General features: G+C 38.7%; 2 protein-coding genes across 3 annotated transcripts in view; one reads left to right on the forward strand and one right to left on the reverse strand.

Moving 5' to 3' along the window:
- The window catches only part of WDHD1 (WD repeat and HMG-box DNA binding protein 1), a 62,299-nt gene extending 57,180 nt beyond the window's left edge, over nt 1–5,119 (reverse strand). The window contains exons 1-2 of one of the 2 annotated variants that reach the window (XM_028507336.2): nt 5,026–5,119; nt 4,701–4,793 (exon numbers count right to left, since the gene is read on the reverse strand). In XM_028507336.2, the coding sequence (XP_028363137.1) occupies nt 4,701–4,777 (77 nt within the window). In that variant the 5' untranslated portion in view covers nt 4,778–4,793; nt 5,026–5,119. Of the gene's footprint in view, nt 1–4,700; nt 4,794–5,025 lie in introns of those variants that run through there. The other variant, XM_036010233.1, reaches the window with a different exon arrangement.
- A 102-nt stretch (nt 5,120–5,221) lies between these two features.
- SOCS4 (suppressor of cytokine signaling 4) overlaps nt 5,222–23,065 on the forward strand; it is a 28,250-nt gene continuing 10,406 nt past the window's right edge. Inside the window, 1 exon segment of the mRNA XM_036010239.1 lies at nt 5,222–5,475. The gene's annotated coding sequence lies outside the window, so the exon portion shown is untranslated.

Here is a 23,065-nt window from a genome sequence, read left to right on the forward strand (position 1 = left end):
GGACCTATCAAAACAGAATAATTTGCCAATCAGTAAATTATTCAAAATATTATAATTTTAATTGTAATTCTCTTGCAATCCTTCTCTCCCTTGTCAAGGAAGTCCTAGTTTAGATGATAAATTAAGAAATCCACTGCAAGTTTCTGAGTATAAAGAATAATTCTATTAATGCCTTTATCTTCTTCAGTATGTAACTACAAAAAGCCAATGATTACAAAGCCATTTCTCAGCATCTGGATTCTCTTACTCTCACAGAGCCATGTTCTTCCCTCACCAGACCTCCCCTCTCGAACCCTTGGACTGGGCCTCGGGAGATTATTCAGGCACCAGCAAAATTTCTGTACCATCAGCTCTTTTTCTAAACACTGCTGCCTTTTAAGCCCTCTTAAGTGGTGGCTGATTTCTTTTCTATATCCCTCTGGGACCTAGAGGTGGGCTTCCTGGCATTTCACTCACTACCACTTGCATTCTATTGCCACACCCTCTCTTTAAACAACAAAACTGCCATCAGACCACATATAGATTCTTAAAGAGAAATCCCTCCAGTTCCCTAAGGGTTTTTTAGCACTAAGTTCATTGTTGTTCTCTCTCCAACATCACTATTCCTGTCACAATTCTTAGTGTTTCCAATACCCATATTGGTGAAACCTTCTGATACCCAGTCTTATCCTCTGCCCCATCTTGGACTCCCATAGCCAGGGCCTAGATTTTGTCTTCAGCAATTCTGCAAATGCTTCATAATCCCAACTTCAAACATCTTAATCACTTATCTCTTCACCTATCACCCTTAATATCCTAACTCCAACAATATTTAAATTCTATTAGGATCCACAATCTACTGAAACTATCTTTTCACTATCCCTTCAAGTTCTCTCATCCCTCCTAGTCTGGCTCAGATTTCACAGTCTGCTACTAAGATCACTCTTCTGCATCTTCCTCAAACCCCATGGCCCTCTCTGACTTTGTCACACTAACCAGGCAAAATCCCTACCCTGGTTAAATCCAATTCTCTGCCTATTAATATATTTGTACAAGCAGAACTAAATACAGCTGGAGAAAAACATATAACCTGGTAATATGTCTCCATGACCACGATCGCTCACCTGAAGTAGGCCTTTAATGCCGCCCAGCAATCTAACTATATTCCCTGGTTCATTCAGTTTTCTCTCTCTTCTATCTCATGTCTACTCCTTTTTTCAAACCTCCTCCTTCCCACTGTCAACTAATGACTTTATGTTCTATTCACTGAGAAAACACAAGCATTCTATAGATATTGTCCACAGGTTTTCCCCATCTCATCTAAGTGCATGCTCCTTCCCTCCACATATGAATTTGAACATGCTCCTCCTACCTTCGGCCAATCTTTCCCTCTTATGCACAGTGTGCTAGCCCCTCACACCTGATCAAGACATCACTCCAGCAGTTCTCCCCCTTTTTGTTATAAAATCAACTTAACCCTTGCTATTGGATCATCTCCACGCATATATATGCTATAATCTAATGTGGACTCTGTCCAGCGGGGTCTGTGTGTTGTGGATGTGACAAACAAATTCACACAGACTGCAGAAGTCTTACAGAGAAAAAGTGATAGCACAGCCCCAAGCCTTGCCTGGATAGGCTTGTATAGGTTTCTAATAGCATACATCAAAGAAGGTTCTCATTTATTATGCTCAGGTTTGCTTTAGGTGGTTACTCTTTACAGGTAACAAAGGAAAGGATGTTGCTGATTAGTTCTTACAGATAACATTCAAAGAACTCTGAGGGCTTATTCTGAGTCAGCGTCAGTTAGCTAAAGGGCCATAAAACTTTGGGAAACAAACCCATTTCATGCTTGGACCCTTATCAGAAAATTGAGGACATTCTTAGCAAAGCAGGTTTCACAGGATTTTATGCATTCTCTCTTAGGCCTGATTGCTCCAGGGAACTGCCCATTCCTGCCCAGGGCTGCACTGTCCTCCTGCATTGTTTCAGGCTTCAGTAAGGCAGGAAGTAAAGGCAGCCAAAAGATTAGGAGACTTCTTGCAGACAGAATGAAGAATCAAGCTATGTCAAAGTGGAGGGGCAAGGGTCCATCACCCCCTTTTTCTATAATTCCCCAAGTCTTTCCCTGAGGGCCCCTTCATAACCGTGTCTATCCTAGGTTGTCCCTCCCTTGAGGAATCCTACCCATCATTGGCTAACCAGTCATCTGCCAGGAGCCAAGCAGGGTGAAATAAAAGGGGGCAGAGGTGGTGCCCCTACCAGGGAGATAAGCTTTGTCTCCTTAGGGACTTCCGGTCCCAAGGCCTCTCACTCAGCCTTAGCCATGGGGGTAGTTACAGCTTCTGAAACCAGGCAGGATGGTTCCCAACAGTAATCTCTCTCACCTTAAAACAAAACAGAAATCTTTCCTGACCCCACATTTCTATCCAACTACCCTCATTCTTGGAATGTCATACTCACTAACTCCAGTTCCTCCCTTTCCATTCTCTTGAACCCACAGCAACAACATTTTCATTCCTTTTTTTTAATTGATTTGAGGGAGAAAGGTAGGTAGGAAGGGTGAGGGAGAGAGGGAGAAGAGAGGGGGAGAGAAAGAGAAAGAAATATCGATTTTGTTGTTCCACTTACTTATGTGTTCATTGGCTGCTTCTTGTATAATGCCCTGACCAGGGATCAACCTGCAACCATGTGGTATCAGGACAGTGCTCTAACCAGCTGAGCTACCCAGCTAGGCCAAGGCTTTCAATCTTACCACTCCAGAAAAAAAAAAAAAACACCTCAAGATCATCCATCCATGGCCTCCACATCACTAAAGATAATGGTGAATTCTCAGTCCTCAATTTGACCCACCAGCAGTATTTGATGTAGTTTATTATTTCCTCCACAAAATGCTTCATTTGGCTTCTAGACATCATTCTTATATCTTGGTTTTCTATTTTTCTAGCCATCCCTTCTTAGTTTCCTTAACTGGATCCTCTTCCTCTAACTTGACCTTTAAATATTTCAAATTGTTCAGGGCTTAACTTTTGAATATTTTTTAACTACATTCATTCCCTTTCTACATGATTTCATCAAAGTTCATAGTATTAAACATCATCTCTACATTGACAACTCCTGCATTTAGATTTCCAGGCAAGACCTCAATCCTAAATTCCAGGAGGCATGAGCTACAGATGTAGATTTCCATCTCTAGTTCACATTTCATCTCTGAGCTTTAAGTGCACTTATTCAGCTATCTACTTCTCTAGCTGAGTATCTCAAAGAAATCCTACACTAATCATGTCCAAAAGCAAACTCATAATCTCCATCCACATTCTACCTCTGAAATATGCTAAGCTTTTTGAACATGTGGGAATGACAGAATTGCAGAATTACAGACATTATCCTAGATACCTCCCCGTCCTTCATCCCTACTATCTGATCCATCCTCTCGATTTTGCCTTTTAAATGTCTCCTAATGTATCTTCTTTTCTACATACCCATGTCTACTCCAGTCTAAGTCCCCATCAAATGAACCAAACGTATACAGATACCTTCTAATAGTCTCTCTGAATCCACTCCTGCTCCCTTTCCTCCATGTACCTTCTCAGAGTCTGATAATATCTCCTCTCTGCTTCAAATCTTTAATACCCTCCTATTACTTTTATTATGAAATCAAGATTCCTTAATAAAAATCAAAAGGCCTTGGGTAGGATGTCCAATGCCTACCTTCACAAATTTGTCTCTTGTCAATCTCAGCATCACTGCCTACATTTTAGATCGCTAGCTTTCTTTCAGTTCTTTGAGCCAGACCACAGTCCCTATCCCCACTCAGTGTTTGTACATGTCTATCTCTTTCTTGAGTGCCAATACTTCCACCCCACTGGGACCACCTCTTTATACTTCTTAATGACTACTCAGTCTTCAAATCTCATCTCACAAAACACTTCCTTAGAAAAGCTTTCCCTGCCTTTTCAAACTAGATCAACTTCCCATTTTAGGATCATTACACATATCAATTAATATTTCTAAATACAACTTTAAATGTACAGTTATTTTTTGTGATTTGTGCTCAATGTCAATCTAAAAACACCTTAAAGTCAATGAAGGAGAAGACTGTACTTTGCTTACTCTATTATATCTTTAGTCCTCAATTGAATAGACATGCAAATATTTTTCAATGAAAAATCAACATAGAAGTGACAGGGGAAGCCACACAATTGGATAGTGGTACATAGAAATAGGGTTTAAAAAGCTCAGAGACCTGAATAACCCTAGGAAAATATCACCATAAGAATCAAGCAGGGGAAATAAATAGAAAAAACATCCACCAGAAAGTTAAAAACAAAAAGTGAATAGCACCAAGAAAGCCAAGGGAGGATAAAAGACAAAAAAGATAGAAAGGGCCACTGAATGTGACAAGTAGGCACCTAGCGTTCTGACATCTCATAACTAATATGAGATGCAGCGAGGAAGTGAACAAAGGTAAAATATAGGGGAAAAGTCACATCTTTCCAACTCCCCTGGAAGTAAGATTTTTACACTCATTAACTTTCTGATATCCTTAAACTACCATGACGGTCTGCATAGAACAATAAATGTAAGGAAAATAAACGTGCCGTTTTACATTTCAACCTTATTTCTCTACGTTTCTACGAGTTGTTTTAGGCTTATGTGACATAAGAATAGAGGTTCTAATATTTACACCTGAAACTTTTTTGCTTCTCACAGTACTTTACCTTCCAGAATCATCAAAACAGACATCTGTGTGTCCCTCTGTATGTCCGTATCTCATCGGCTTCCGTGTCGCAGGCATCTTTTCCTTCACCCAGCTGAAAATGTTCCAAAAAAGCTAGTGTTATTTTAAAAGAAAGGAAAGCCCAGGGCTGACGAAAAAAGGACCCTTTTTCTTTACACTATTAAATACCTCCCCCGGGCATGCTCTCGACATCCTCTATACCCCACCCGACCGGCACAAGCATAAAAAATGCAGGATCTCTTAGACAATAAACCGGGAAGAGAACACTCTCCTCTTCCGAACGGATAGCGCCAAAGAGAACTCACCGAGATGCCTGCGCCTCCGCAACTGAGAAAGGAGAGACAAACTCCGGCGCTGGGACGATTCCCGCGCTCAGGCGCGCTCGCCACACGGCGCTTGCGCCGGCACGCCCACGCCCAGCACGGGTCTGGACTCAGGTCGCGGGCTGGTGACGTCACTGCTCGCCGAATGAGAAGAAAAAAGCCGGTTGCTGGGGGACTAAGAAAGAAAGGGAGGGAGCTGAACACGGAAGCGGTGGTAAGGTCTAGGCAGCGAGTGGAGGCGGTGACCGCGACGTCTCAGACGGGAACCCTGAGCCGAGAGGTGGGAACTTGCTGAAAGGCAATCGCCTTGCAGGACTTAGATGAGGTGCAGGAGTGGCTGGGCCTCCCTCCACCTCAGCGAGCACCCAGACGGATGGCGATGGTGATGGCGGCAGTTACTCGGACAGCTCCAGTTAAACTGCGCTTGGAGAGGTGAGTGGGGGAAGGGTGATTCCTGCCTGCCCACCTATTGAGGTCCGCTCCTACTTCTCAGGCTCTCCTCACATGCTACCATATCCGCGACGCTGAACGGGCCCAGCACCTTCTTGGCGCTCGGCTGGAGAATGTGATCTTTGGGCACCTTCTCTAGAGTAGAGGAAAACGAGACCCTTCTCGACCCTTTAATCTTGGCATCCTTCGCGTCCTCACCTTGTCATTTTTCTGGAGATAAAAGAGAAGGAAGACTTAATCTCAGTTTGCGATCCCTGGAGGTATGGCCTGTACATTAATGTGTAATCTTGGAGACTCTACATGTATCCCTTAAGAGGAAAGTAACTTGGGTTCCTGTTCAGACCCCACTTAAAGTTCAGTGAAGTGCGTACTTGGATTTAAAAGAGGAGCTAGAACTAAAGTGCATTGTTAAATACTTCGTTCTGTCCGTGCAATATGTGCTTAGGTCTTGGCCATTAAGTTTATGCTTTCTTATGTCTTCACTTGTCCATGTTGATAGACCAATCTCCGATGAAAACCTCCACAAAGATTTTGTGTGTGTGTGTGTGTGTGTCTGTGGTACCCACCGCTTAGTCTCAGTCATACCTTTTTATGACGTAAGTGAGACGTTTTTTCTGTTGTAGAGATTTCCCCCATTGTTTTTCAATCCCGTTCCATCTTGAATGGTTGCAAACACAGCACATAGTTAAGACAAGTCATGGTATTGTTCTTACCGTTCTGGCATTTTGTAAAGGGTGGTTTTGAGTACTGGGGCTCCAAATAGGCTTGCTAGACACTGAGGTTTGATATATGAATGAAGAGAAAGAGGGATTGGCTGAAAAACAACTTGGGGTTTGTGGGAAAATAATCAATCTATTGTTGAATTCCCTCTAGAGCGAAAGATAACCTGAGACAATTCTTGAGTGACTTAATGTTATTTGCAGATCATTCGTTTTTTAGATAGACTGATTTGTACATTTTTTTATCCCAGTAAATATCATTAGATAGACTGTAGGGTCAAGCTGAACTCTGACATTGTTCATTTCTATAATGAATAAATCTTGATGAGATTTCAGTGTAATACTATTCAGAGCTCAGCATAGGAATTTGCAAATTGGAACAAGAGTTATAGCTATAAAATTCTCTAACTATAATATCTATAATACCATTGACTTTAAAATTATGAATGGTGTCCACACTTCTATCCTTTCACTTTGCTTAGGTTAAAGAAAATTTTCCTTTACGAATTTCACATGTCTGAAAGAGCTTGGGCTTACAGTGAAACAGCCCTAGGTTTTCCTTTTGATTCTAACAGTTACTCTTTGTGTGACCCTGAATATACTCCTCTGCTTTTTCAGAATGTCAGATTCCTCATCGCTAAAATGTAGATGATACCTACCTACATTAAATTGCTAAAGTATACAGAAGATAAAAATTTCACTAGACAGCCCTGGCTGGTGTAGTTCAGTGGATTGAGTGCCAGCCTGCCAACCAAAGGGTGGCTGTTCCATTCCCAGTCTAGGGCACAAGCCTGTGTTGCTGGCCAGGTCCCCAGTAGAGGGCGCGTGAGGGGCTACCACACATTGATTTTTCTCTCCCTTTTTATCCTTCCCTTCCCCTCTCTAAAAATAAATAAAATCTTTTTAAAAATATTTTTAAAAATTTTGCTGAATGATGATTTAAACTGACTCCATTTTAAATGAAACCACTAAATATCCACCCAAAGCATCCCATTAATAACACAAGACAATTAGTTTTATACATCCATGAATATAGTCTTTTTGCTACAGTGTTTTCACAATTCCATTTCTGTTTCAGTCAAATGCCTGCAGATTTTAATATCTTCATTGAATTTATGGTCTTCTTGAGGACAACAGACACTGAAATAAAATGTACACAATGGTAGTGCAGTAATGAAATGCAACAAATGTTAGCAAAAGTTCTAGTTATTTAAGATTATATAGCAAACAGTGCATGTCTTGCAGAAGTAGGTAGCTGAATGAACTCACTGAAAATAATGCTAAAGTCACATATTCAACTGCAGCGAAGTGAGTTAGCTTTGCTCTGTTGTGACCTCTCATAGTAGTAGCCTTAGGCTCACAAATATTGTTGGTCTCAAGGGCTGTAGGGTGAGAAAACATGAATATATTACCATCCCACTAGTATCATCTACATAAAAAGTAATATCGTATAATCTTGAAGAATCTGTTTATCAAAGAGGCATATCAGTATTGCCTTATGGAAGGAGTTTTAAAAATACCTTTTCAATAAAATGTGTGCTTTATATAAAATGATTAATCCTGTGAAAAATAAGACTGGAAGAAAGTGTAACAACAACAGAAGAACATAGTGTGGGATAATAACACTAAATGTTTAGAAATCTGAAGATTTTTATATGCCTGAAAGTATCCTGAAACTCACCTGCCCTTTAAATTTATTTTTGGAGTAAATAATACTTGCACCTGTATAAACCTCCTAGGGTATAAAAGGGAATACAGTCTTGTGTTACATTAATACTGGATCCAACATAGATATGATCACTCTTATATAGATGGAAAAAACTGAGACTCAGAAAGGTTGTAATTTGTCCAAGGTCACAGTCCTACCAAATGTCAGAGCTACAAATAGAACTCAGGTCTTTTACCTTCTAATACAAGGTAGTCTTAACCACTCTGCCTCTCCAAATCATAACTGTTGCCATAAAACTTAGAAATTAGCCCTGGCTGGCGTAGCTCAGTGGATTGAGCGCGGGCTGGGAACCAAAGTGTCCCAGGTTCGATTCCCAGCCAGGGTACATGCCTGGGTTGCAGGCCATAACCCCCAGCAACCGCACATTGACGTTTCTCTCTCTCTCTCTCTCTATCTCCCTCCCTTCCCTCTCTAAAATAAATAAATAAAATCTTTAAAAAAAAAAAAACTTAGAAATTAGTGAAATATACCAGAATTTTAAGGCAATTTTATTGAAGTCTAGAGTCACCTTATGATAGTTTATAGGTAAAACTTGTTCCCAAGCTTAAATGTAAGCATATATAATTACTATAAAGTAATGAAAAGAATAATCTATAATCAGTTTTAAAAAATTATTTGCCTACCGTTTCTGTTGAAATCTGTTTCAGTGAGCTTGCAAAACTACAAACTTTTGTAATTAAAGTTTGGTTACATACAACCATATTATTTTCAAAAAATTTAAAATGTTAAGACTTTTTAAAAACAGCATGTTCATTATCAGAAGTAATTTAAAGTGCTTTTTAGATATTCCAGAAATGCTAAAGCCTCTTCAGCCTCAGTTTTATGAAGTCTGTTTTTGTGCAGATTTTCTAGCATTTGTTTCATCTTTTTCCTTTTTAATCTTAATTTCACTACTTTCCCATCTTTCATTTTTTAGAAATTAACTTCTACATGAAAAGTAATACTAGAAAGCAACTAATACGTATTTTCATTAAGCTCAATGTATTCTGTTTTTGTACATTTTAATCCTGGCATTAAAAACATGAGGCAGCTAACATTATCCAGATTTTACAAAGGGAATAATGAAGCTGAAAGGAGATTTTTAAAATCAATTGACTAGTAAGTGACAGAGTCTTAATTTTAGCCCATGTTTGATGATTTATCAACTCATGCTATTTCATCTGTACCATGCTTCATTTTAAATATAGTATAGTGAAAAACTGTAGATTATTATTTTTATGGAGCTTAAAACTTTAAAATTTTCTCTTTAGACTAACTTGCTCATACAGGAAAAAAAGACTGCAAGGGAACAAGCCAAAATGTCCAAACTGACTGCTTAATTGAATTACAGTCTACCCTTGAACAGCTCTGGACTTAGGGGCCACAATCCCCTGCTCCTACGTGCAGTTGAAAATCTGAGCATGAGTTTTGATTCCTCCAAAACTTAACTAATAGCCTGTTGTTGATTTTAACCCTATCTATTAACATATATTTTGCAATATGTGTGTGTATTCTTGCAATAAAATAAGCCAGAGAAAAGAAAATGTTATTAAGAAAATTATGAAGAGAAATACTTTTACAGTAGTATACATATTTATTGGGGAAAAATGCATATAAGTAGATCCATGCAATTTAAAATGTGTTGCTCAAGTATCAACTGTTCTTCCTCTTTTTTAAAAAATATGTATTGATTAATTCTTAGAAAGAAGTCAGAGGAGAGAGAGAGAGAAACATCAATTTGGGTTTTTTTAATTTGTTTTTTCAATCCTTACCCTAGGATATGTTTATTGATTTTAGATGGGGAAGGGGGAGAAAGAAACATCAAAACATTGATGTGAGAGAGAAACATTAATTGGTTGCCTCTGGGCCCAACCATGGATCAAACCTGCATCCACCCCAGGACCTTTTGGTGTACAAGGTGACACTCCTATCAACTGAGCCACCTGGCCCAGGCAAAACATCGATTTTTTGTTCTACTCACCTATGCATTTAGTAGTTGCTTCTTGCATGTGCCCTGACCAGAGATGGAACCTGCAACTTGGCCTAAGTGGACAGTGCTCTAACAAACTGAGCATGTGGCCAGGGCTGTTTTTCTTCTAAAGAAAACTTTTCTGGATGTTCCATATATTTTATAATGAGCATGTATTGTTCTTATAATTTAAAAGTTACAAGGAAAAATATATCTGTACAATCCAGCTTATTCCTAAAGTATTATAATAGTCTACCTTAAATATTCTGGTTTCTAAGATTTCGTTAAAGTTCTTCCACTTTTGGAAGTCCATGTACTGCCAACTCTTAGTTTTCTGTTCTCTCTTCATGCTAGATTAGCAATTTTCAACCTTTTTCATCTGTGACACACATAAATTAATTACTAAAATTTTGCAGCACACCAAAAAATATATTTTTTGCTGGTGTGAGAAAAAAATATGTATAATTTTAATTCTTTCACACTGGATAGCTATTGTTACATTGACTGTTGTTTTTTCATTTGACAGTGTAAGGGAAAAGAGATCAGTACCCCTGACTAAATAGTCAGGCATGTTTTAAATATTCTTGAAGCACACCATTTGAAAATCGCTACTCTATGTTAACTTCCATCAGTTGCAGTTTACTAGACATTTCTCATTATCCTTAGTTAGCGTGCTCAGAAAATATATACTCATTTTTTTAAAAGATTTTATTTATTTATTTATTTATTTATTTATTTATTTATTTATAGATGAGGGGAAGGGAGGGAGAAAGAGAGGGAGAGAAACATCAGTGTGTGGTTGTCTCTCACGTGCCCCCTACTGGGGACTTGGCCTGCAACCCAGGCATGTGCCCTGACTGGGAATCAAACCCGTGACCTTTGTCTCGCAGTTCGGTGCTCAGCCCACTGAGCCACACCAGCCAGGGCCGGAAGTGTATACTCATTTTAATATTTAGACCACGTTAAGTGTTTCCCCAAAGTTTATTCCCCAAAACAGACTTGTGGTAAGTTAAATATCGGAAACTATTGCTTAAGCAGTTTTCTTAACTGAAGGACTTCTTGGAACCTTTTGCTAAATATGCACTGTAATCTTTCAAAGGAGAAGCATTTCCCAAACTTGTTTGATAAAGAAACTCATTTCTCTAGAAGATGTATTAGCATCTTTTAGGACTAGTGTCTACAAGACTATGGATTGGGAAGCAAATTATTATTAGGAAAGTAAGTGGAGAAAGTGGGAGAACAAGAAGCTACAGTAGTACTAATTAATCATTTTTTTTAATCCAGTTAAGTCCTTCGCTTGGTAGCATGAAAAAAGGAGACACAGTTGACCCTTGCACAATATGGGTTTGAACTGCACAGGTCCACATCCATGGATTTTTTTCAATAAATATATTGGAAAATTTTTGGAGATTTGTGACAATTTGGAAAAACTCACAGATGAACTGCATAGCCTAGAAAAATAGAAAAATTAAGAAAAGAATGTCATGAACGCATAAAATATATGTACTTAGTATATTTTTAACACTACCATAAAACATACACAAGTCAATTATAAAAAGTTAAAATTAATTAAAACTTACACAAATATTTACAGACTATACGTGATGCTATTCACAGTGGAGAGAAATGTAAACAAAGATTCAGTATAACTGCATAAAATTAACTATAGTACATACAATACTATTGTAATAATTTCATAGCCACTTTCTGTTGCTGTTACAGTAAGCTCAATTATTGTGAATATCTGCTTAAAATGCTGTGTGACGTTCATCATCTCATAGTGAGCAGTTCGTCTCCCCAGTAAATCGCATATCACAGTAAAAAGTAATCGCGTGATTCGCACGTATCTTTCATCATATTTAATGCAATACCATAAACCTTGAATAGCAACATTGGGACCCATATAAAGTTCCACTAGTGGTCCTGCAAGTGCTCCCAAGAAGCAGCGAAAAGTCATGACATTGAGAGAAAAGGTTGAATTGCTTGATATGTATCATAGATTGAGGTCTGCAGCTGTGGTTGCCCACCGTTTCAAGATAAATGAATACATATAAAAACAGAAAAGGAAATACGTGAGGCTCTTGTTGCTGCTATGCCAGAGAGCATGAAAGCCTTGCCCTTTTTACAAGATACTGTTTTATCTCCTATTGAAAATTAAGCTTTTATGTGGGCGCAGGATTGCTATAAGAAAGGTGTACCTACAGACTCTTAATATGACTCAAGAAAAAAGCAAAGTCATTATATGACAACTTAAAGCAAAAGGAAGGTGCAGGATCTAAAGTTAGAGAATTTCATGCCAGCAAAGGATTGTTGGCTAATTTTAGAAAGAGATTGGCTTAAAAAATGTCAAGATAACAGGGGAAGCATTTTCTGCCAACTGAGAGGCAACAGACAAGTTCCCAGACGCCATTAAGAAAACCATGAAGGGAAAAAATATCTGCCTGAACAGATTTTTTAAAGTATATTTTATTGATTAAGCTATTACGGTTGTCCCAATATCTTTTCCCTTTGCCCCCTCTGCCTGGTACCCCCTACTTCCCTCCAGCAGACACCACCACCACCTTAGTTCATGTCTGTGGATTGTGCATATAAGTTCTTTGGCTTCTCCATTTTCTATACTACTCTTAGCATCCCCCTGTCTATCTTGTACCTACCAATTATAGTTCTTAATCCCCGTACCTTTTACCCCATTCTCCCCTTTCCCCTTCCCCACTGCTAACCCTTGATGTGATCTCTGTTTCTATGATTCCATTCCTGTTCCAGTTGTTTGCTTTGTTTGTGTTGTTTTAGATTCAGCTGTGAGTTTGTCATTTTACTGTTCATAGTTTTGATCATCTTTTTCTTAAATAAGTCCCTTCAACATTTCATTTAATAAGGGCGTGGTGATGATGAACTCCTTTAACTTGACCTTATCTGGGAAGTACTTGACCTGCCCTTCCATTCTAAATGATAGCTTTGCTGGATAGAGTAATCTTGGATGTAGGTCTTTGCTTTTCATCACTTTGAATACTTCTTGCCTGCAGAAGAGTTTCTTTTAAGAAATCAGTTGATATCGTAGCTAATGTTGCTCAGTGGATTGAGTGCCCACCTGCAAACCAAAGGGTCACTTATTCGATTCCCAGTTGGGGCACATTCCTGGGTTGCTGGCCAGGTCCCCAGTTTGGGGCGCTTGAGAGGCAACCGCACATTGATATTTCCCCGCTTTCTCCCTCCCTTCCCATCTCTCTAAAAATAAAAAAAAATTAAAAACAATATGTTCATTTTTAAACAAAATCTGTTGATAGTTTTATAGGAACTCCTTTGTAGGTAACTCTTCTCTTGTTTTTAAGATTGTCTCTTCATCTTTAACCTTTGGCATTTTAATTATGATGTGTCTTGGTGTGGTCTCTTCTCTGGTCCCAACTTGTTTAGGACTCTCTGTGATTCCTGGACTTGTGTGTCTGTTTCCTTCACCAAATTAGGGGCGTTTTCTTTCATTATTTTTTCAAATAAGTTTTCAATTTCTTGTTCTTCCTCTTCTGGCCTCCCTGTTACTCAGATATTGGCTCATTTGGAGATGTCTCAGAGTCTTCTTATTCTCTCCTAGGTTTTTTTGATTTTTTGTTTCTTCATTCTGTTTTGGTTGACTGTTTATTTCTTCTTTATATCCCAAATTGTTGATTTGAATCCCGGCTTCCTTCCCTTCACTGTTGGTTCCCTGTGGATTTTTCTTTGTTTTACTTAGGGTAGCCTTCATTTCTTCCCTTGGGTGTTTGCCATAGTCATTGGGATCTTAAGCATCCTTATCACCAGTGTTTCGAACTCTGCATTTGATAAGTTAGCTATCTCCATTTCGTTTAGTTCTTTTTCTGGAGTTTTGATCTATTCTTTCATTTGGGCCATATTTCTTTGTGGCCTCAATTGGCAGCCTCCCTGTGTTTGCTTCTGTATATTGGGCAGAGTTGCTTTGACTCCATCTTGGCGCACCTGTTACATTGTAAGTGGTAGAGCCTTAGGTATTCACCATGGTGGGGCAACCTGCTTCACTGCTTTGTGGCACTGTATGTGGGGGAAGGGTCTGAGAGGGAACAATGCCGCTTGCTTGCTAGACTCTCATCCCATTTCCAGTCACTTCCCCCACTTCCTCTATGTATCTGGCACCCTTCTAACTGCTGCCCTTGTGCTGAATCCCAGAGTTCAGTGGGTTTGCACATGTTCTGGGGCCCTGCAGTTCCTTTAAACAGACTCTCCTGAGAGGCTGGCAGTTTGTTCGCTGCCCAACCCCCACTGGTTCTTTATTTTGCTGGTGCTAGAACCCTGGGCTATGTGGTCCAGCCTGGGGCTAGAATGGCTTGCTTCCCAGATGTCCCTCCTGGGTTTTACCCACAACAGGTGAACGTGGGATGGACCACCACTGCTGCTGACGTACCACATCCTCTCCACCCTGACCCCCCGTCTCTGCCCCTCCTACCCATCTGGATAATATTTCTTCTTAAATCTTTGGTTGTTGGACTTCCATACAGTTCAATTTTCTTTCAGTTCTGGTTGTATTTTATTTTGAGATTAGTTGTGATCCTTAGGGTTGTGCAAGGAGGTGAAGTGTATATACCTCTGCCTCCATCTTGGCCAGAAGTGGCTGCCTAAACAGGTTTTTAATGAAGAGCTAATAGACACCATGCCACAGAAATTAACAGAACATGACTTGATGGAGATGAGTGTTTCCAATCCAGAGCCAGATGATGAGGAAGAAAACATAGAAGAAACTGCACCAAGAAACAGACTGACATTAGACAATCTGGTAGAAGGGTTTGGATTATTCAAGGTGGCTTTTGACTTCTTTTATGATATGTACCTTTCTATGATATGGGCACTGAAAGTAAAGCAAATGGTGGAAGAAGGGTTGTTGCCTTATAGAAATATTCTTAGAGAAATGAGAAAGCAAAAATACAGGCAGAACTTGCAGTGTATTTTCTTAAACTTACAACAAATGTGCCTGTCTGACTTGCCTCCGCTTCTACCTCCTCCATCACTTCTGCTCCTGCCACCCCTGAGACAGCAAGAGCAACCTTCCTCTTCTTCCACCGCCTAAGCCTGCTCAACCTAAGACAAGTGTAATGAATAGTCAATAATCATTATGTCACACATTTCATAAACTTACCTGTTGTGTATGTGTATGAGTGTCTTCGTGTGAAAATCTGTATGGCAAGAACTGTGTGAGATGTTTCTGTGTAATCATCATCATTGCTTCAGTATTCATCATGTGCAAAACTTGAATTGTGAAGTGGATAGACTACCTTTACCTAGTCATAGGTGAGTGATACTTGATATGTAATTAATGTTTTAACTTTCTTAGTGTTTTATAATTTTGTGAAGAATTACATTACTGTACAGCATGCTTCTCATAATTGGAGAAACTGCTTATCAGCCTATCATCACAAGTAAGTAGTTTGAAATATGTGTTTCTAACGCTGTATTATGAATTGGACTGTAATACTGTATACCATAAAAATTTTATAACCATTCATTAGTGTATATGCTAGGGTACTGTAAGTAATGGTATCAATTACAGGAGACTACCATAAAGCAAAATTGTATTGCTGTTTCATTATCAGTGTATGAATTTTTATACCTGCAAATAAATATGAATTTTTATACATTTAATTTTTGATGTCTAGTGTTAGTAATATATATATAACATCTACAGTATTTTTTATTATATAAGACAATATTAATGTAGGTACTGACAGACAATTCATTTTGTAAATGAGTAACATAAACATAATGCTATCCATATGTACAGCACAGTACTGTAAATCTAATTTGTCTTCCTTTTGACTTTTTCTTTCTTTTATTGATTTTAAAGAGAGGGGAAGGGAGAGAAAAGAGAGGGAGAGAAACATCAACATGAAAGAAAAAGCATCAACCTCTTGCCTCTTGCACATACCCTGACCAGCAACCAAACCTACCCTGGCATGTGCCCTAAGTGGGAATTGAACTCCCGACCTTTGGTTTGCAGGATAATACCCAACCAACTGAGCCACACGGGCCAGGGCCTTGTGTGTTGATTGATTGTTATCCATGAGGCTGCGGGTCAATAGTAAGTGATTAGGAATTAAGTTTTTAGAGAACCAAAAGTTTCAACTGCATGGGGAGTTGATTCCCCTAACCCCCAAATTGTTCAAGAGTCAACTGTACTTTAAAATATATACTTGAAAATGAACCTGTATTGCTTTTATAATGAGAAAAAAAATTGGTTCAGAGGTTTTTCTCATATGAACAAACTAGTTTTTCATATTTTTTCTTTATCATTCCAAGGAATTCATTTGTTGTCTACTATCCATTATACTCCTTTTGTGGTACCTAAATATTTCCACAGAGTCCAACACAAATACCAGAATCAAATATCAACAACTGTTACCCTACCTAGAATCTAATTCAGATATCACAAACTGATCAGAATGCTTTCAAGGAATTTGTACATAAGGGCAGGAAAACTTTGGAATCATGGATTTGGTAAAGAAGTTCCTGGGCTGCATTACTATTAGAATAGTAATTTATTAATGAATTTTTTATGTAATGATGTATTATTTATAGGATCAAATTTATGCCCTGTCTATATGGCTCAGTTGGTTGGCTCATTGTGCATATGCCAAAAGGTTTAGGTTTCAATCCCCAGGCAAGGCACATACCTAGGTTGTGGGTTTGAGCCCTGGCCAGGGCGTATATGGGAGACAGCTGACTGATGTTTCTGTCTCTCTCCCCCCCTTTCTCTCTTTCCCTGTCTCTCTCGTTCCTCCCCTTCCTCTTTCTCTAAAATCAATAAAAACATATCTTTAGGTTTTAGGTAAGGATTAAGGATAATACTTATCTTTAGGTAAGGATTAAAAATATTTAAATAGGATCAAATTTATTTTAATTTAGTGTTAACATGAAATTTGGTCTTTAAATGTACATTACCATTGTAGACATACTAGTTGTTCAATGAATAATATATATGATAATGATCCCTTATCCAACATCATAGAGAATATAAATGAATTTTCCAGATAAATGATATTTAACCTTTTAATTATAAGCTTGTTAACAGTTTCTATAGAATACTTGATCTTAAAACACCTTTCAGGCCTTGATAGAACTAAGTGTTATTTAAAGCTTTTATTAATGTACAGTGGCCATGTTGGGTATTCTTTTTTTTAAAATATATTTTATTGATTATGCTATTACAGTTGTCCCATTTCCTCCCTTCACTCCCCTCCACCCTGTATACCCTCTCCCACCCATATCCCCCCTTAGTCATGTCCATGCGTCATAATTATAAGTTCTTTAGCTTCTACATTTCCCATACTATTCTTACCCTCCCCCTATCTATTTTCAACCTACAATCTATGCTACTTATTCTCTGTACCTTTTCCCCCTCTCTCTTCCTCCCACCCCCCTGTTGCTAACCCTCCATGTGATCTCCATTTCTGTGGTTCTGTTCCTGTTCTAGTTGTTTGCTTAGTTTCTTTGGGTTTTGCTTTAGGTGTGGTTGTTAGTAATTGTGAGTTTGCTGTCCTTCTACTATACATATTTTTTCTATATCTTCTTTTTCTTAGATAAGTCCCTTTAACATTTCATAAAATAAGGGCTTGGTGATGATGAAGTCCTTTAACTTGACCTTATCTGAGAAGCACTTTATCTGCCCTTCCATTCTAAATGAAAGCTTTGCTGGATGGAGTAATCTGGGATATAGGTTCTTGTCTTTCCTGACTTGGAATATTTCTTTCCAGCCCCTTCTTGCCTATAAGGTCTCTTTTGAGAACTCAGCTGACAGTCTGATGGGAACTCCTTTGTAGGTTACTGTCCCCTTATCTCTTGCTGCTTCTAGGATTCTCTCCTTCATTTTTACCTTGGCTAATGTAATTATGATGCGCCTTGGTGTTTCTTCTTGGGTCCAACTTCTTTGGGGTTCTCTGAGCTTCCTGGATTTCCTGGAAGTCTATTTCCTTTGCCAGAATGGGGAAGTTCTCCTTTATTATTTGTTCAAATACGTGTTCAATCTGTTGCTTTTCCTCTTCCCCTTCTGGTACCCCTATAATTCAGATGTTGAAACGTTTAAAGATGTCTTGGAGGTTCCTAAGCTTCTCCTTGTTTTTTCGAATTCTTATTTCTCTGTTCTTTCCTGTTTGGTTGTTTTTTTCTTCCTTCTGGTCCACTCTATTGTTTTGAGTCCCAGTTTCCTTCCCATCACTATTGGTTCTCCTTGCATCTTCCTTCATCTCTTTTATGGTAACCTGCATTTTTTCATGTAATTTGCACCCCAAATCAACCAATTCTGTGAGCTTCCTGATCACCAGTGTTTTGAACTGTACATCTGATAGATTGGCTATCTCTTGGTTGCCCAAAAGGATGAGTCCTGGGGCATTGATCTGTTCTTCTGTTTGAGATATGTCTCTCTCTCTCTTTTTTTTTTGGTCTGGTCGCTCCTGTTACAGTGAGGGGTGGAGCCTTAGGTGTTCACCGGGGCTGGGCACCCCAGTCGCTAGATTGTGATGTTGTATGTGGGGATGGTAGCTCCGTTCTCCTGGGACCTCAGTCCCTTCTCTGGGATCCTGGGTCTCGCGCTCTGCCCTGGTCCACAATCGCCGCCTCACTGGGTCCACCAGCTGCCGCTTGCATACTCAGGGTCCACCCGCTGCGATCTTGTGCGCCCCAGATGCCTTACACGCTCCCGGTTGCCTTATGCACCCAACTCTCCCAGTTCTCGGCGCCGCGACCCTGTGCCTGGCTTCTTGTCTCCGCCCCTCCCACCGGTCTGGATGAACGGTCTACTTCAACTTCTTGGCTGTCCGACTTCCATTCAAATAAATTCTCTGTCAGTTCTGGGTGTTATTCTGCCTCTAAATTGCTGTTGTTCTAATCTTGGCCGTGGGTCCACCTATGCCTCCATCTTGCTGGAAGTCCTCGCATGTTGGGTATTCATTCTATTGTTGCTGTCATTGCAATTAGTGCTAGAACCAATGACCAAATGGCTACTGAATCTGGGCACTTGCTTTTTAAAAGAAGGCTTTTATATAAACTTGCTTTTTAGACATTTGCTTCTGGCTCATTGAGAAATATTTTTCACAAATGATGTCACTGTGTACTCTGCAGAGAAATGTAACTTAGCTGCCTTCATAAAAAATTAATTATTAAATCAAAAGCCAAAACAACCTTCTCCCAAGTGATTCTTTCACCCTTTTTTTTTTAAGAAAAGAAAAGCTCTTTGCAGCTACCAACAAAGATCTTTGATTTGTCAGCACCTTTCAAAGTATCTTTGATTTCTCTACTACATAAAATGGTAGTAAAGCCATCTTCTTGACATTTTTGTCTTTTCTTGTACTTTACACAAAGTTTATATAAAATTCCAAAAATACCTGAAACTAAAAATATTGTATATCAGTTATACCTCAATTTAAGAAAAAAAGAATGAACATAGGCTATTTTTTAAAGGACTCAATCAGATTTAAAGCCCTGCACTTTTTTTACATTCAGATATTACATGTCTAGGCAAGATACCAATGTACTTTTTTTGAACTTATCTTTAGTCTTTAAAACTATAACAGAGTGCTGGCCTGTGAATCAAAAGGTCTCTGGTTCAATTCCCAGTCAGGGCACATGCCTGGTTTGCAGGCCAGGTCCCTGGTTGGGGGCATGTGAGAGGCAGCCAACTGATGTTTCTCTCTCACCTTCTCTTTCTCCCTCACTTCCCTTGCTCTGAAAATAAATAAATAATTTAAAAATAAATAAATAAAATATGAAAATAAAATAGTTTTATTCTCACTAAAAATTAATGTTATTTTTATTTAGAGTATGTGATTGGTTTTTATTTTAAGAATTTTGATTTAGTGGAATTTCTGGAAGAGATTTAAAATTTTTTCCATGTATTTAAATGTAAAGATGTTAGATTTTTATATATATTTACTCTTTTATAAAATTATGTAATAGTAAAGGAAATTCTAAATATCTTTTTTCCTAAAATGATCTCTCCATAGCATAAACTTTTTAAAAAGTTACTTTCTCAGTAATTATTAAGATGTTTCGTGTAGCTCAGTGGATTGAGCGCGGGCTGGGAACCAAAGTGTCCCAGGTTCAATTCCCAGCCAGGGTACATTCCTGGGTTGCAGGCCAGAACCCCCAGCAACCGCACATTGATGTTTCTCTCCATCTCTCTCTCTCTCTCTCTCTCTCTCTCTCTCTCTCCCCCTCCCTCCCTTCCCTCTCTAAAAATAAATAAATAAAGTCTTAAAAAAAAATAAGAACCAACAAATTTAAAAAAAAAAAAAGATGTTTCCTGTCCCTAGCTGGTGTAGCTCAGTGGATTGAGCGTGGGCTGCAAACCAAAGTATTGCAGGTTCGATTCCCAGTAAGGGTACATGCCTGGGTTTCAGGCCATGACCCCCAGCAACCGCACATTGATGTTTCTCTCTCTATCTCCCTCCCTTCCCTCTCTAAAAATAAATAAATAAATAAAATCTTAAAAAAAAAAAAAAAAAGATGTTTCCTATACCTTGAAGTGACCTGTTTTGTTCTGTTTTGCCTTTCCCTCCCTCCCTCCTTCCTTCCTTCCTTTCTTTCTTCCTTTCTTTCTTTATTTCTTCCCCTTTCTCCTTCTCTCTCTGCTTTTGGTTTTTGTTTTGTGGGGGGGGGGGGGTGTTTGTTTAGTTTTTTGAAAAAACACTTGTGAGCATTTAATGAACTTCCCTTCACGTGGCTTCAAACTAACAGGACTAAGGGTCCCTTTCCTGCCTCCCCTGCCCAAATCCAAGACCTTTGATCCTCTCTTCAGCTCTTCTGGTAAAGAATTTGGCTTTCAGGATAATAGGCTGCTATGGGGGCTTTCCCTTCATCAGAATTTTGTAGTAGCCCTGTCACACCACCATCAAGGATAGGAGCAGCTCAAGTCTTGTTTTTGGTAGCATTTACCCATGTCTGCTCACCAAGGTCCACCCACAGTTTATCAAGGTTGACAGTTGGACAGAAGCTTGGTTCCTCTTTAAGTGGTAATGCTTCATACCAGCTTTCCCAAAGTAACTAGGGTGGTACTTATCAAAGTTGATCCTGTGATAGATGATGCAAGCCACCAGCATTACCTCAGCTTCCCAGGTGCTTTTGATATGGCCAAGGCCATGGCTTACATGGCCTGGAAATTTCCAAGTCTTCCTAAGTCTGGATGGCTGTCAGTGGCTGAGAGGCAAGAGGGAGGCCTCTTCTAATCTTTTTAATACATCTGCTAAGTAGCTTCTAAGAGTCACCTGCTATCCCAGTAGAGTTAATCAAATTTAGAACACTTGTCACTTTGTAAAAGAAAAATGCATAATTCATCTTAAAAGTTCAAAACTTATTTAAATATTTTGCTCTGAGGTAGTTAGCAAACCTTGTGTTATAAAATTTCCAGGATCATATCTATTTACAAAGGATTATAAAGATTCTCTTATTTAAGATGATCTGTTCCACTGTTCTGTTCCAGCAACATGCAGGCAGTGTGGTACACTGAAAGTAAACAAGAAATGGAGAGGGCGCAATCAAGTCCTCAGCTCTTTGGAACCCCAGCTCTTCCTTCAGGGATAGCACACCTTCCAACAAGTAACGCATGTGATGATGAGTGATTGGAACATTGTCAACTAGACATCCAGTATTAAAACTTTATTTTTTCTAACTTTTAGGCAAATATAAAAGGAAATAAATTTTATTTCTACTTTGGAAACTATAACATTAAGTGACATTCTGACTAATATATCGATATGCTGTGTTTTGCCAAATCAGCTTTTGCCATAGCAGTTTTAAAAAGTAGGACTTCTGAAGCATGAACTCAGTTTTCTAGCAAAAGACTACCTATGTAAAATTTATATAAAGCTATAATTCTTAGATTCAAAAAGATAATCAGAAGATTTTCTGTGCATTAACTCTTTAAGTACAGGTAAATGTATGGAAAATTTAAGGTAATGGTATTTTTCACTTCATTTTATGGATACCTGCAGCATTAGCACATGTAAGAATGGTTGGTTAACCTAAATTCCAGGGCACTTGATCAATTGGTACCAACCATATGCAAGTTGGTAAGCTTTGCCAAAGTAAACCTGTTAGGTTAGCATGTAAACTTGTGTAGAGGAAGGCTGGAAATTAGTTCTCGTGGGGGAAAAGTCAATTTGTTTTGTAGCTTTATGGTCTGTTGAGTTTCAGCTATATCTGGCATATTGATCCTTTTTTTTTTCCTTTTTTTACTTTGAAGTACCATACTAGTTATCTTCCTGAAAATTTTATTTGCTCATAAACTGTGGTTTGCATTGGGCTGAAGACAGAGGGGTTCTGCTATTTCTTCATTAAGAGCTGCTTGTCTAACTAAAACTGGCTTAAGTGCTTTAATAAAATAACATATCTAATATTTCTTTTTTTTTTTCCAAAAAAAAATATGTTAACATTTATTGAGTACATAATACATTTAGAATCTAAGCTAAGTACTTCACATACATTATTTCATTTAACCCCCAACAGCCCAGTGAAATAGGTAGGGTCACTACCTCTACTTTACAGATAAAGAAACAGGCTTCAGGGTCATAAAGCAGGTGTAAAACAAGCTGGACTTGAACTGTATTCGCAGTGCCTGCTGTCACTGCTGTGGAACTGCATCCTTGCCGTATGCGTGTGCAGAGATACTGAAAATGTTAAAAGTGGTTACTGGGCGGTAGGATTATGGGTGGTTTTTATGTTTTTCTTCACAACTTTTTCCCTTTTTTTAATTAATTAATTTATTTTTAGAGAGAGAAGGGGGGCGGAGAGAGAGAGAAAAACATCAATGTGTGGTTGCTGGGGGCTGTGGCCTGCAACACAGGAATGTACCCTGGCTAGGAATCAAACCTGCGACACTTTGGTTCGCAGCCCGTGCTCAATCCACTGAGCTACGCCAGCCAGGTCTTCACAACTTTTTCTACTTTGAATTTTTCACAGTGAGTATTAATTACTTTCTTAAATTTATATTCATCAAAATGATACATGCACCTAGGTTAAAAAATTAAGCAGAGAAGCTAAGAAACACTGCAGTTCTCTTCTGTCCGTCCTGAAGGAATCTTTCAATTTTTTTTAACTTTTTCTGATAATTACCATCATATTTCTAAATAATATGTTTATGCTTTGCTTTCTTGAGTCATCAATTATTAGATTAGATATCAATTGAGTTCT

The sequence above is a fragment of the Phyllostomus discolor genome, chromosome 1, assembly GCF_004126475.2.
Source record: "Phyllostomus discolor isolate MPI-MPIP mPhyDis1 chromosome 1, mPhyDis1.pri.v3, whole genome shotgun sequence".
In the NCBI taxonomy this organism is placed as follows: Eukaryota; Metazoa; Chordata; class Mammalia; order Chiroptera; family Phyllostomidae; genus Phyllostomus; species Phyllostomus discolor.